Source organism: Hyperolius riggenbachi, chromosome 7 (assembly GCF_040937935.1).
Source record: "Hyperolius riggenbachi isolate aHypRig1 chromosome 7, aHypRig1.pri, whole genome shotgun sequence".
Classification (NCBI taxonomy): Eukaryota; Metazoa; Chordata; class Amphibia; order Anura; family Hyperoliidae; genus Hyperolius; species Hyperolius riggenbachi.
In genome coordinates, this window is record NC_090652.1 from 106,025,891 (window position 1) to 106,041,837 (window position 15,947).

The 15,947-nt window shown below is 47.5% G+C and overlaps 1 protein-coding gene across 4 annotated transcripts in view; it reads right to left on the reverse strand.

The window, feature by feature from the left end:
- LOC137524517 (kinesin-like protein KIF19) overlaps positions 1-15,947 on the reverse strand; it is a 232,123-nt gene that overhangs the window by 153,843 nt on the left and 62,333 nt on the right. For all 4 annotated transcript variants that reach the window (XM_068244485.1, XM_068244486.1, XM_068244483.1 and 1 more), the window contains 4 exons: positions 13,066-13,260; positions 11,911-12,057; positions 2,245-2,367; positions 255-402 (listed from right to left, as the gene is read on the reverse strand). In XM_068244485.1, coding sequence (XP_068100586.1) covers positions 255-402; positions 2,245-2,367; positions 11,911-12,057; positions 13,066-13,260 — 613 coding nt within the window. The remainder of the gene's footprint in view (positions 1-254; positions 403-2,244; positions 2,368-11,910; positions 12,058-13,065; positions 13,261-15,947) is intronic.

Here is a 15,947-nt window from a genome sequence, read left to right on the forward strand (position 1 = left end):
AGTGCATACCACTAGCTACTTCATTGAGGGTGCTGTATGCCTTGTACACCGGTCTGTACCCAGAAACAGCCGTGATCCATGCACATATATTTATGTGCTTGCAGAGCACATATGGTACTAAGCAAACACACTTTGATATAGCACTGCAGATCTTTCTGCGTAGTGTTGTGTAATAATGAGGAGATGGGGACCTGTGCAGAGACATGGTTATTGGTGAAGGGGATTGGGGCTCACCCACACCATTTCTTGCTCACCTTGAAGGTTAATTTCTTTTTCTTTTAGTGTTCTTATGTCTTGCCCATGTTCTTTAATTCTTTGACGTAACTGTTGAATTTCTTGGTGAATATTGACCATTGCGTTGCCATATTTGCTACGGTGGTGGACAGCATAATTTCTTCTCACCTAGAATTGAAAACAAGTGTCCACAAGAGCCCAAAATATAGAAAGTATTTTCTGCTGCTTTTATAAGAACACTGTTATGAGGTAGCAAAAGCCTTCGCTTGGGTCATATCACAGTTGCTGTAAAGTTAGAGAGTAATTATTATTATTTATATAGCACTGATATCTTCTGCAACGCTGTACAGAGTATATTGTCTTGTCACTACCTGTGCCTCAAAAGGGCTTACAATCTAATCTCTACCGTAGTCACATGTGTATTGTAGCCAGAGCCGTATTAACGCCAAATGGGGCCCTAAGCAAAGTAGCAGATTCCCTCCCCCCATAGCCAAGTATAGTTGCCCCCAGTATAGATAGTCAGCTATAGGTGCCCCCAGTATAAGTAGCCAGCTATAGATGCCCCCAGTATAGGTAGCCAGGTAGAGGTGCCCCCAGTATAGGTAGCCAGCTACAGGTGCCCCCAGTATAGGTAGCCAGGTATAGGTTCCTCCAGTATAGGTAGCCAGGAATAGGTACCCCCAGGATAGGTAGCCAGGTATAGGTGCTCCCAGTATAGTTAGCAAGTTATAGGAGTGCCCCTCCTCCCCACCGCTCTGTGCCCCCAAGTGCCCCCCCCTTCCTGAGCCATGCCCCCTCCTGTTCACGGCCCAAAGGCCAGTTCTGCAGTGCTGTTGGGGCCCCCTCAGACTCCGAATGGGGCCCCAAGCAACTGCTTTTGTTGCCTGGTGGATAATCCGGCCCTGATTGTAGCCTAGGGACAATTTCCTTAGTGGGAAGCCAATTAAAGGACAACTGACCTGAAAGGGATACAGAGGCTGCCATATTTATATCCATTTAAACAATACCAGTTGTCTGGCTGCCCTGATGATCTTTCATGCATTAGAACTGTCTGGATCACATACCTGAATCAAGCATGCGACAAATGCAGTCAAACTTAAGTCAAACATCTGATCTGCATGCTTGCTCAGGGTCACTTGATTACTAGTATTAGAGACAGAAGTTCAGCAGGACATCCTGACAATGTGCATTGTATAAAAGGAAACAAAATATGGCAGCCTTCATATCCATCTCAGGTCAGTTGTCCTTTAACTCATCTGTATGTTTTTGGGATGTGGGTGGAAACCGAAGTGCCCGGAGGAAACCAGTGTAAACACAGGAAGAACATACAAACTCTATGCAGATAGTGATTTGAACCGGGGACCCAGCGCTGCAAGGTGAGAGCGCCATCCACTACGCCACCGTGCCACGTAGAATGAGCAGTTTTGCAAAAGAAAAAATCTAAGCCACTAAGCCACAAACCTGTCCTTGTGACTTCCCAACGATGCATGTTTTGCAACCTCATCCATGCAGAGGTGGGGTAATTAGTCTCTCAGCTAGATAGATTCCATGTAGCTGAGACACTAATTGCCCCACCTGTGCATAGGGGAGGTTGCCTGCAAAACATGCACTGTTGGGAAGTCACAAGGACGGGTTTGAGAAATACTGATCTAAGCTATTTTGGATATACTTAATTTAAAAAAGTTTTGGATAGTGTTCCGGTGTCAGGTGGCCATAGACGAGATGTAAATTCTAAAGCAGTGATCTAGTGTACCTGTATATATATAGAGGTCTCAAAGTATCTCCCTCTCCATCCTAATGTATCACAGAACAGACATTTTTTATCTAACATATGGCATCATCTCACTACAATATCAGAAGTCACAGATTCCAGGGAATTGCACCTGTGGTAAAGAAAACTATTTCATGATGACTGTTGAATAAATATGTCAGGGAGCCTAACACACTCGTAACACTTCTGCTCAGAGGCGTGCTTTCATGCATGCAGATAGTTACACAGCTGCTGCTCACCCTGGTCTTGATGCTACTGGTTCTGCTTGCATAGATCAGAGTGGTGCGAGATTCTTCATAGGCAGCTATGGAGGGGCTCACATGTGCGATCATCACTGTTCTGCTATTTCCACTCAGTGCATCCTGGGACACAGAATAGTCACGTTATGTAAAGCCTTTATGTCATTATCATTGGCAGATTCAACTTTATATGATTTATTTACACTTTTATTAAGTAATTCCAGTTACATTTATTTATGGAGGCCAGACCTCAGCTCCTACCACTACAAGAAAAAGAACAACAATGTACAGACTTCCTTTACAGGTCCTGGTCCATGTTTTGCAACACAAACTCCTCTCTACCTTTTTCTTTTAGTCACAAATATCCAGTTTAATTGACCAAAACTCCCCAAAGCATCCCTTGTTACGATTCTTGTTGTATCATCTCCTGCCTGCTGGTGGTGGTATTGAGTTGGACTGCCCTGGACTTCCACTATCCACCAGCAGGTGGCTTATTACATCTAAGGACTTGCAGTTCTTTGTATGGCCTGCAGAGGCCTCTAATGTGTCTCTGATCAATTACCACCAGCTGCTTCCTGTTACAACATGGACTATATAAGTCTGTTGTTACAGGTCTGAGTCTCTGGTAGAGTTGGGCCGAACGGTTCGCCTGCGAACGGTTCCATGTGAACTTCCGTGGTTCGCGTTCGCGTCCAGCAGGCGAACCTTTGCGGAAGTTCGGTTCGCCCCATAATGCACATGGAGGGTCAACTTTGACCCTCTACATCACAGTCAGCAGGCCCAGTGTAGCCAATTAGGCTACACTAGCCCCTGGAGCCCCACCCCCCTTATATAAGGCAGGCAGCGGCGGCCATTACGGTCACTCGTGTGCCTGCATTAGTGAGAGTAGGGCGAGCTGCTGCAGACTGTCTCTCATAGGGAAAGATTAGTTAGGCTTAGCTTGTTCCTGGCTGCATACCTGTTCTGTGAACCCACCACTGCATACCTGTACTGTGAACCTACCACTGCATACCTGTTCAGTGAACCCACCACTGCATACCTGTTCTGTGAACCCACCACTGCATACCTGTACTGTGAACCCACCACTGCATACCTGTTCAGTGAACCCACCACTGCATACCTGTTCAGTGAACCCACCACTGCATACCTGTTCAGTGAACCTGCCACTGCATACCTGTTCTGTGAACCCACCACTGCAGACCTTTTCTGTGAACCCACCACTGCATACCTGTTGTGTTCAGTGAACCTGCCACTGCATACCTGTTCTGTTCAGTGGACCCGCCACTGTATACCTGTTCAGTGAACCCGCCACTGCATACCTGTTGTGTTCAGTGAACCTGCCACTGCATACCTGTTCTGTGAACCCGCCACTGCATACCTGTTCTGTTCAGTGGACCCGCTACTGTATACCTGTTCTGTTCAGTGAACCCGCCACTGTATACCTGTACTGTTCAGTGGACCCACTACTGTATACCTGTTCTGTTCAGTGAACCCGCCACTGCATACCTGTTCTGTTCAGTGAACCTGCCACTGTATACCTGTTCTGTTCAGTGAACCCGCCACTGTATACCTGTTCTGTTCAGTGAACCCGCCACTGCATACCTGTTCTGTTCAGTGGACCCGCTAATGTATACCTGTTCTGTTCAGTGAACCCGCCACTGCATACCTGTTGTGTTCAGTGAACCCGCCACTGTATACCTGTACTGTTCAGTGAACCCGCCACTGCATACCTGTTCTGTGAACCCGCCACTGTATACCTGTACTGTTCAGTGGACCCGCTACTGTATACCTGTTCTGTTCAGTGAACCCGCCACTGTATACCTGTTCTGTTCAGTGAACCCGCCACTGCATACCTGTTCTGTTCAGTGGACCCGCTACTGTATACCTGTTCTGTTCAGTGAACCCGCCACTGCATACCTGTTGTGTTCAGTGAACCCGCCACTGTATACCTGTACTGTTCAGTGGACCCGCTACTGTATACCTGTTCTGTTCAGTGAACCCGCCACTGTATACCTGTTCTGTTCAGTGAACCCACCACTGCATACCTGTTCTGTTCAGTGGACCCGCTACTGTATACCTGTTGTGTTCAGTGAACCCGCCACTGCATACCTGTTGTGTTCAGTGAACCCGCCACTGTATACCTGTACTGTTCAGTGAACCCGCCACTGCATACCTGTTCTGTTCAGTGGACCCGCTACTGTATACCTGTTCTGTTCAGTGAACCCGCCACTGCATACCTGTTGTGTTCAGTGAACCCGCCACTGTATACCTGTACTGTTCAGTGAACCCGCCACTGCATACCTGTTCTGTTCAGTGGAACCGCTACTGTATACCTGTTCTGTTCAGTGAACCCGCCACTGCATACCTGTTGTGTTCAGTGAACCCGCCACTGTATACCTGTTCTGTTCAGTGAACCCGCCACTGCATACCTGTTCTGTTCAGTGGACCCGCTACTGTATACCTGTTCTGTTCAGTGAACCCGCCACTGCATACCTGTTGTGTTCAGTGAACCCGCCACTGTATACCTGTACTGTTCAGTGAACCCGCCACTGCATACCTGTTCTGTTCAGTGAACCTGCCACTGCATACCTGTTCTGTGAACCCGCCACTGTATACCTGTTCTGTTCAGTGAACCCACCGCATCAGTGCGCATACCTGTGCAGTTAAGTGAACCCACCTACCTACGTGAGTGCACGCAGTGTGATATACCACTCCGTGCATACCCGATATGGACAAAACAGGTAGAGGAAGAGGTAGTGCCAGAGCCAGAGGAAGGCCACCCGGCAGGTCTGCGCGAGGTCGTGTAAATGTAATTTCGTGTGGACCTGGCCCACAGTACAGTGCTCGGAAGAAGGCACGTCCCATCACCTCCCAAGATTGTCAGGACGTGGTTGAGTATTTAGCGACACAGAACACCTCATCTTGCTCAGCCACCAGCGCTACTACTAGCACCACTTCCGCTGCATTTGACACTTCGCAAGAATTATTTAGTGTTGAAATCACTGATGCACAGCCATTGTTGTTACAGCCAGATGAATTTTCACCAGCTCATATGTCTGAGTTACGCGGCAACACTATGGATGTAACGTGTAAGGAGGATGAAGGACCTACTGATGGTGCATGTTTGGATTTGTCTGAGGCAAGCGAAGCTGGGCAGGATGATTACGATGATGACGATGATAGGGATCCTCTGTATGTTCCCAATAGAGGAGATGAAGAGGGGGACAGTTCAGAGGGGGAGTCAGAGAGTAGTAGGAGGAGAGAAGTTGCTGAAAGAAGCTGGGGCAGCTCTTCGTCAGAAACAGCTGGTGGCAGTGTCCGGCACCATGTATCGCCACCTATGTACAGCCAGCCAACTTGCCCTTCAGCATCAGCTGCTGAGGTCCCCATAGTGCCCACATCCCAGGGTGGCTCAGCGGTGTGGAAATTTTTTAATGTGTGTGCCTCAGATCGGACCAAAGCCATCTGTTCGCTCTGCCAACAAAAATTGAGCCGTGGAACGGCCAACACTCATGTAGGGACAAGTGCCTTACGAAGGCACCTGGAGAAAAGGCACAAACAGCAATGGGATGGCCACCTGAGCAAAAGCAGCAGCAGCACACAAAAGAAAAGTCACCCTCCTTCTCCTCTTCCTCCTTCAGGTGCATCATCTGCTTCTGCCGCTTTCTCCCTTCCACCTTCACAGGCACCCTCCTCCACTCCGCCTCTGCCCTTGAGCGCTTCCTGCTCCTCTGCCCACAGCAGCAGTCAGGTGTCCGTGAAGGAAATGTTTGAGCGGAAGAAGCCAATTTCGGCCAGTCACCCCCTTGCCCGGCGCCTGACAGCTGGCGTGGCGGAACTGTTAGCTCGCCAGCTGTTACCATACCGGCTGGTGGACTCTGAGGCCTTCCGTAAATTTGTGGCCATCGGAACACTGCAGTGGAAGATGCCAGGCCGCACTTATTTTTCGAGAAAGGCCATACCCCAACTGCACCGTGAAGTTGAGAGGCAAGTGGTGTCATCTCTTGCGAAGAGCGTTGGGTCAAGGGTACACCTGACCACGGATGCCTGGTCTGCCAAGCACGGGCAGGGCCGCTACATTACGTACACAGCCCATTGGGTCAACCTGGTGGTGAACGATGGCAAGCAGGGCGCAGCGGACCAAATTGTGACACCTCCACGGCTTGTAGGCAGGCCTCCTGCCACCTCCTCTCCTCCTGCTACATGCTCTTCGCTGTCCTCCTCCTCCTTGGCTGAGTGGCAGTTCTCCTCTCCAGCTACACAGCCCCAGCTCCGCAGGGCCTATGCTGCATGCCAGGTACGACGGTGTCACGCCATCTTAGACATGTCTTGTCTCAAAGCGGAGAGTCACACTGGAGCAGCTCTCCTGGCTGCTCTTAAGAAACAAGTGGATGAGTGGCTGACCCCGCACCACCTGGAGATAGGCAACGTGGTGTGCGACAACGGCAGCAATCTGCTTGCCGCTTTGCATATGGGGAAGCTGACACACATACCCTGCATGGCACATGTCATGAATCTAGTTGTTCAAAGATTTGTGGCAAAGTACCCTGGCTTAGCGGATGTCCTGAAGCAGGCCAGGAAGTTCTGTGGGCATTTGAGGCGGTCTTACACAGCCATGGCACGCTTTGCGGAAATTCAGCGGAAAAACAACATGCCGGTGAGACGCCTCATTTGCGATAGCCCGACTCGCTGGAATTCGACCCTGCTCATGTTTTCCCGCCTGCTAGAACAGAAGAAAGCCGTCACCCAGTACCGGTACAACTACAGTAGAATGAAACAGTCTGGGAAGATGGGGATGTTCTGGCCCGACAACTGGACACTGATGAAAAATGCATGCAGGCTCATGCGGCCGTTTGAGGAGGTGACCAACCTGGTGAGCCGCAGTGAGGGCACCATCAGCGACTTAATTCCCTACGCTTACTTCTTGGAGCGTGCTGTGCGTAGAGTGGCGGATGAAGCTGCGAATGAGCGTGACCAGGAACCGTTACGGCAGGAACAGGCATGGGACAAATTTTCATCAGACCCAGCTGTTTCCTCAACACCTGCGGCAGCACAGAGGGGGGAGGAGGAGGAAGAAGAGAAGTCGTGTGCAGAAGATGAGTCAGACTCAGAGGATGATGAGCAAGGTGTTTCTTTGGGGGAGGAGGAGGAGGAGGGGACGGCGGCAGGAGAACACCCGCAGCAGGCGTCGCAGGGGGCTTGTGCTGCTCAACCTTCCCCTGGTATTGTTCGCGGCTGGGGGGAGGAGGTTGACTTACGTGACGTCACTGAGGAAGAGCAAGAGGAGATGGAGGGTACTGGATCCGACTTTGTGCAGATGTCGTCTTTTATGCTGTCCTGCCTGTTGAGGGACCCCCGTATAAAAAACCTCAAGGGGAAAGAGCTGTACTGGGTGGCCACACTACTAGACCCTCGGTACAGGCACAAAGTGGCGGACCTGTTACCAACTCACCTGAAGGTGGAAAGGATGCAGCACATGCAGAACCAGCTGTCAACTATGCTTTACAATGCCTTTAAGGATGATGTGACAGCACAACGCCAGAAAGGTACCACTGCCACTAATCCTCCTCCCGTGTTCACGCAGTCAAAGACAGGACGCTCCAGCGATCTCATGGTGATGTCGGACATGCGGACGTTCTTTAGTCCAACGCCTCGCCGTAGCCCTTCCGGATCCACCCTCCACCAACGCCTGGAACGGCAGGTAGCCGACTACCTGGCCTTAAGTGTGGATGTAGACACTGCTGTGAACAGCGATGAGGAACCCTTGAACTACTGGGTGCGCAGGCTTGACCTGTGGCCAGAGCTGTCCCAATTTGCCATCCAACTTCTCTCCTGCCCTGCCGCAAGCGTCCTGTCAGAAAGGACCTTCAGCGCAGCTGGAGGCATTGTCACTGAGAAGAGAAGTCGCCTAAGTCACAAAAGTGTTAAGTACCTCACCTTTATCAAAATGAATGAGGCATGGATCCCGGAGGGCTGCTGCTCGCCCCAAGACTAAGTCAGTCCCCGCACACACAGCATCTCTGCCTGCACGCCGTGTGACTGGCTGCCTGGCCTGCCCCAAGAAGACTAAGTCGCTCCCAGTCCCTCCACACAGCATGTCTGCCTGCAGGCCGCTTGACTACCTTCTCCGCCACCACCAACAGGGTCCGGGACTCCAGGCGGATTGCTGAATTTTTTAAGCCGCTGCTAGCATCGGCCGCTGTAATAATTTTTCTGGTGCGTGTACATGACTGCCTAATTTTTCTGGCTGCACTGCGGGCAGCTGCAACAACAAAAGAAAAGGCATGTACATGCGCCCATTCCCCTTCGTGATCATTACCTTGCCGTGGTGAAGGGGCTTGCGTATTACAATGAAGCAATGACCGGCGCCTAGATGAGTGTCTCGGGGGGCACACAAAAGATAATAAGGTCGTTGCTTCATTGTGGTCAGACCAAATTTGATCAGCTGGACAGTCACTGTTCTGTCATTCAGCTACATCAGCCAGGCGACGATATGGGCTGTAAAGCCACCAAAACCTGCACTCTCGCCATGGTGCGCACCAGTCCAGCACGGCCGTCACTACACAAACAGCTGTTTGCGGTGCGTTACACGGTGAGTTTGGTGTGTCAGTGTGAAGCAGTACCTTAATTACACTACCTGATTGATGTATACACATGCAAGATGTTTTAAAGCACTTTAGGCCTGTCATTTAGCATTCAATGTGATTTCTGCCCTTAAAACGCTGCTTTGCGTCAAATCCAGATTTTTCCCGGGGACTTTTGGCGTGTATCCCACTCCGCCATGCCCCCCTCCAGGTGTTAGACCCCTTGAAACATCTTTTCCATCACTTTTGTGGCCAGCATAATTTTTTTTTTTTTCAAAGTTCGCATCCCCATTGAAGTCTATTGCGGTTCGCGAACTTTAACGCGAACCGAACGTTCCGCGAAAGTTCGCGAACCCGGTTTGCGAACCTAAAATCGGAGGTTCGGCCCAACTCTAGTCTCTGGTCACCTCTGTTACCTGAAACCTGATTTCTTGTACCCTGCTCTGTGATCTGATTACCTGCTGCTGAACCTTTGCTTGTCCTGACTCTGCTCCTGTTTGTTCCTCTGTACCTTGCATGTATCTGATTACCCGTTGCTGACTCTGATATTCCGTTTTGACCTGTTTTTGCCTGCTCCTTTGATACCGCGTTATTGTATATATTTTTGTACACATATATATCTCCTGCACGCCGTTTGTAAATAGATAGATAGGTAGTCAGGGTTTTGGTTTATGTGTGCACACTGTTTTGTTTGCGGGAGATTCACTGTATATATTGTTTACATATGGTTGCATGATTATTTGCATGATTTGGTTCTTAATAAAACACCTTTTTTGCACATTCCTGTTTCAGTATCAGTGTTTTCTGCAAACTGTAGTCATTCCATGCAATACCTGTTTATTGTTCCGTATGGACCTGACCTCCTTCACAGGACCAAAGGAAAACATAGAGAAATGCACCCTGTATGTATTTAGAGAGTTCAGCCTGTCTAATCTTCTCTCATTTGTGACTAATCACAATTGTAAATCTCTCAGCTGTGTCAGCTCAGGAATCTCATCTGCCTTGGCAGAGCAGCTAATTTGTAAACATGGGGTGTTAACCTTATGTCTGCTTCAATGAAAGCAGGGAGTACCAACACTGCAGATTTATTGTAGGATTTGTATCAGTTCTAAGAAATGGGTTTTTTAAAGGTTACTATACTGTTGCTTATCTTTTAGAGCGGAGAGGAAGTTCTGAGTTCAGATCCGCTTTAAACAAAAGAGATGACTAATCAAGTAACTGCAGCTGCTTCATGCAGTTTGCAAATAATGATGCAGAACATCCTTGGCAGAACTTCTACATTTAGTCTAGTCCACCCTTGGTGGAGGGGTGTATCCCCACTTTTTCCTGTCTACAGAGAGCGACTTCCTAAACCTGAGTGGGGTCAGGTTATAATTCTCCTCACCTGCCTGTTAAATGGTTATCTGGTTGGTAACCCACGTTTGTGAGTATCAGGGCCGGGCCGAGGCATAGGCTGGAGAGGCTCCAGCCTCAGGGCGCAGTGTAGGAGGGGGCACACAATTCATTCAGCTGTCATTCCTAATTGTGTATGAAGCAGAAAGAAATAAGAAAAGGGGATACATAGCAGTGACTGCAAGCCAGATGACTAGATATTAAGGTGTTGGAGAGGTTGTGGGCCCTGTGGCACCTCTTAGTCTAATAGTAATCAGTGTGTGATTCCTGAGGTGGGAGGGATGGAGGGGCGCACTTTGGTGTCTCAGCCTTGGGTGCTGGAGGACCTTGTCCCGGCTCTGGTGAGTATATCTACTACTGCTTACATTATACCTTTGTTGTTCACCAAGCTACTACACTATATTGGGCTCTCTGTCTATTCTTTTGTCTTACAAATGTGACACGGTGAGAGATCAAATTACAACTTGTGATTAGACACAAATGAGGGGAAATTAAACAGGCTAAATTTCTCTAAATACATACAGGGTGCATTTCTCTATGTTTTTCTTATGTCCTGTGCAAGAGTGCTGGTCCACTTTCATAGAGTAATCAGCGCTGCAGAGAGGATCATAAGTTCGCCCTCCACCTCTTGACCTTCTTCACTCTGCCAGGATGAGGGCGAGGGCATCTAGGATTCGCAAGACCCCTCCCACCCAGGCAGTCTATTCTTCTAGCTCCTTCCATTGAGACCTCGTTACAGAGCCATCCCCTCCAAGACCAACAGGTGCAAAAATAAAGCAGAGAAACCGAGAGCCCAATATAGTGTAGTATGTATTGGATCAGGGAGATTTAGTGTAGAGTAAGTATTATACTTACAAACATGGGTTACCGTTTAGGCAACCACTATATAGGCAGGTGGGGAGATTAGACCTGTCCCCACTCAGGAATAAGATGTCGCTCTCTGAAGAAGGAAAGGAGGGTTTGCCACCCTTCCAACCACCAAGGGTGGATATCTTGACAAGTAGATGTACAGAGGCACCAAAAGGATAAAATATGCTAAAATGTTTAAAATATTCGGGTGGCGGCGGTGGACCGGCCACTCAGAAATAGACTCGATGCTGTCGCTTAAGATATTATCTTAAGCGACAGCATCGAGTCTATTTCTGAGTGACCGGTCCACCGCCGCCACCCGAATATTTTAAACATTTTAGCATATTTTATCCTTTTGGCGCCTCTGTACATCTACTAAGGTGCAAAAATTCTATCTTCCTCCAGGTTGTCTACTGAACTCCAGCCCCTCCTGCTAGGCGGTGACACCCTAGTCCCTGGTCAACTATTCATTGATCTTTTGATCGTGTCCCACTAGTCCCTGGTCACCGAACTATTCACCAAACTTTATGTTCCCGTCCATCAGTCCCCCTGAATGCATGCTTCTAATGTCTATAGTTGATTGTACTAATGTAATGTCTAAGTAATGTCTGTCACACTGTACTGCTGCCATTGCCATGTGTACCACAAGTAATTTTGGGTACGCTTGATACTATTTTCTTACACACTTCTTAGTGCCTTTTCAATTGCTCGGTGCTGAAAATTTATTTTGTAAATAAAATTAAAAATCATCTCCTGTGAGAAAACTAATGAGAAAAGTTAATGGCAGAAGGCCAACGTGAGTTCCCCATAACAAACAATCAGAAGACATCCACACACATACTTTCAGCAGCCGTGTCAGTTTACTGTCTCTGTAGTTGATATGAGCATGGCTCCCCCTCTCACTCAGAGCATTGATGCAGTTTCCCAGGGCCAAGAGTGATCGATTAATATGGGCACCTTCTTTCATTCGTTTTCCAAGGTTCATAGTCTACAATAGAGGAAATAAAACAACACAAAGCAATGCTCTCATGCTTTTATGATCAAAACAGAAAGTACCACTAACAACATAAAGCATACCTGAAGTTACATGAGATAAACACATGTACTATATATATAGTACCAATCCTACTCAGACCTTGTCTGGGTTGGCTTTAGATTTATATATATGTATTTTAATTGCAAGGGCTAATACAGCAGTGCTTCATTTGTGTAGCTAAAGAAGTCAAACTGCAGTGGCAGCTTTCTTGAAAATTAATTAGAGGCTAAATCACTAAAATACTCCTGACAGCAGGAGAGTGATGAAAAGTTGAAAAGGACATTATTTCTCTGTGTAGAAGCTGAAAGAACCAGTTTTTATATCACACTGAGATGGCTCCTGCTCACACTTTAGACTTTTACACTCTCTTTTCTCTTCCTAATGTTCTATATTATTAAGCAGTATGGGGATTTGAGTCATTAAAAAAATATACGTATATATAAAAAAGTTAAGTTTTAAACGTGACTGTTCCCCATAGATCTTGTTTAATAATAAGGATGGCTTTCCCTTTTAATTGGACGAAATTACTTATTTGGGACCTAAATTGACTAAGGAATCCTGATTGCTTGTTTCAGAAGAATTAATGTCCCTCCTATCCAGAACTGAGAAGGATTTATCTTCTTGGGACTCTTTGCTTAAATCCTGGATGGGACGGAGAAATATAATTAAAGTGAATGTGATGCCCTGCCTCCTATATCCCTTGCAAACGCTCCCTATATGTATTTTGAGAGCATTTGCGTGCTAATGCATTGAAGCGTGGAAATCATTTCTAAAATTGCTTACATAACGCACAAAATGCTAGCTATTGCAATTCCTAGTGGGACTCTGGCTTTACACGCAGTTGGAGTTTTACAATTTTTTGGTTTCAATCTACGCTTTAAGTAAAGGCAGATAAAGTGTAATTTCTTCCACAAAGGTTATATCTGTTGGTATGTTATATGTTATTATGGTAGCTGGTACCTGTGAAGCCCTCTCCGACCCAGCCAGGTCTATCAGGAATAGCTTTCCCATTGGTGATTCTTCTGAAGTATTTGTTATCTTGTCTCCGTGTTTCACAATGACTTGTAGTATAGCATGCGATCTGGAAGAAGTCTTGTTGGCAGCAGTTGGTTCCTGAGTGCGATGTTTATTTCCTTTCTGGACCAAAGCCATGGCCTGGAAACACACCACAGGCATTGTTCATCCACCCACAGTATACAGACATGTAAAAACAATAAGATGGGGATTCTACTGCACAAGTCCCCCCAAAAAATATCTTACAGTGAATCACAAAGTGGTGCTAACTGTTAGCACGCCTGTGAAAACCCCCTTAGCACGTTTAAACGAGCTTTTCGCACGCAAAACTTTATGCGCGTAAAACTTTACGCGCGCACTGCACAGAGTGCAGGGCACTCTGCGCGAAGTGCCCATTACAGCCTATGGGACTTAGCGCGCGCATAGGACTTTGCGCGCGCTAAACTTTGCGCGAGATCTGATTCAGAAATCCGGTGCTAACTTACTTAGCACCCTGGTTAGCACGTCTAAAGACTTTAGACGTGCTAAGTAGGTTAGCACCGCTTTGTGAATCAAGCCCTTTGTAAGTCATGGGCAAAGGAGCACCATGTAATGTAGTGTGCTATGACCCCTATCTCAGTGTATGAATGATCCTGGTCGCTGATGTCTCTTGAGGTACCAGTCCTAGTCCCAACAAATGGACCAGCAGCACTGGAAGTAACTAAGCTCTTTATTGCATCAGAAAGTTGAGAGCAGGGTAGTTTCTAGGATAAATTTCACCCAGGGCGAGGGTGTAAATATCGCCTGCCCCCCCCCCTCCCCACCAACACCACCACCATGGATCCAGGTATAGGTGCCCACATTATAGATTAGCTATGTAGGTGCCGCCAGTATGGGTTAGATAGCTAGGTGCCTGCAGTATAGGTTAGATAGTTAGGTGCCTGCAGTATAGGTTAGATAGGTAGGTGCCTGCAGTATAGGTTAGATAGGTAGGTGCCTGCAGTATAGGTTAGATAGGTAGGTGCTGCAGTATAGGTTAGGTAGGTAGGCGCCCGCAGTATAGGTTAGGTAGGTAGGTGCTGCAGTATAGGTTAGATAGGTAGGTACTGCAGTATAGGTTAGGTAGGTAAGTGACTGCAGTATAGGTTGGGTAGGTAGGTGCTGCAGTATAGGTTAGGTAGGTAAGTGACTGCAGTATAGGTTGGGTAGGTAGGTGCTGCAGTATAGGTTAGGTAGGTAGGTGCTGCAGTATAGGTTAGATAGATAGGTGCTGCAGTATAGGTTAGGTAGGTAAGTGACTGCAGTATAGGTTGGGTAGGCAGGTGTCTGCAGTATAGGTTGGGTAGGTAGGTGCTGCAGTATAGGTTAGGTAGGTAAGTGACTGCAGTATAGGTTGGGTAGGTAGGTGCTGCAGTATAGGTTAGGTAGGTGACTGCAGTATAGGTTAGGTAGGTATGTGCTGCAGTATAGGTTAGATAGGTAGGTGCCTGGAGTATAGGTTAGGTAGGTAAGTGCTGCAGTATAGGTTAGGTAGGTATGTGCTGCAGTATAGGTTAGATAGGTAGGTGCCTGGAGTATAGGTTAGGTAGGTAAGTGCTGCAGTATAGGTTAGGTAGGTAGGTGCTGCAGTATAGGTTAGGTAGGTAGGTGCTGGAGTATAGGTTAGATAGGTAGGTGCCTGCAGCATAGGTTAGGTACGTAGGTGCTGCAGCATAGGTTAGGTAGGTAGGTGCTGCAGTATAGGTTAGGTAGGTAGGTGCTGCAGTATAGGTTAGGTAGGTAAGTGACTGCAGTATATGTTAGGTAGGTAGGTGCTGCAGCATAGGTTAGGTAGGTAGGTGCTGCAGTATAGGTTAGGTAGGTAGGTGCTGCAGTATAGGTTAGGTAGGTAAGTGACTGCAGTATAGGTTAGGTAGGTAAGTGATTGCAATATAGGTTAGGTAAGTAGGTGCTGCAGTATAGGTTACGTAGGTAGGTACTGCAGTATATGTTAGGTAGGTAGGTGCTGCAGTATAGGTTAGGTAGGTAAGTGACTGCAAGATAGGTTAGGTAAGTAGGTGCTGCAGTATAGGTTATGTAGGTAGGTGCTGCAGTATAGGTTAGGTAGGTAGGTGCTGGAGTATAGGTTAGATAGGTAGGTGCCTGCAGTATAGGTTAGGTAAGTAGGTGCTGCAGCATAGGTTAGGTAGGTAGGTGCTGCAGTATATGTTAGGTAGGTAGGTGCTGCAGTATAGGTTAGGTAGGTAAGTGACTGCAGTATAGTTTAGGTAGGTAAGTGACTGCAGTATAGGTTACGTAGGTAGGTGCCTGCAATATAGGTTAAATAGGTAGGTGCTGCAGCGGTGGTGGGATCGTGCATAATATTAATAACTCACCTTCCTTCAGCTGAATAGCTGACCTACGCAGCTTCAATTTCTTTCCTTTCCCGGCATCTGTCTCAGTAACAGCGCCCCCTGTGATGACATGCAGTACGTCATCACAGGGGGAGCTGTTACTGAGACAGATGCCAGGAAAGGAAGGACATTTAAGCTGCGTGGTTCGGCTATTCGGCTGAACAAGGTAAGGTATTACTATTATGCCTGCTCCCACCGCCACTGCGCCTCCCTCCTGCCGCAAGAATCCAGCACCCCAGGCGATTGCACGCATCGCACGCCGATAGAAACGGGGCTGGTTGAGAGCAGCGACAGACCACTGTTTCAGACAGATATACCCTTTATTAAAGAGACACTGTAGTGAAAACAAATGATGATATAATGAATTGGTTGTATAGTACGGATAATTACTAGAACATTAGTAGCAAAGAAAATATTTTTTTTTTCAGTTATTTTTTTTTCAGTTATTTATTTGTA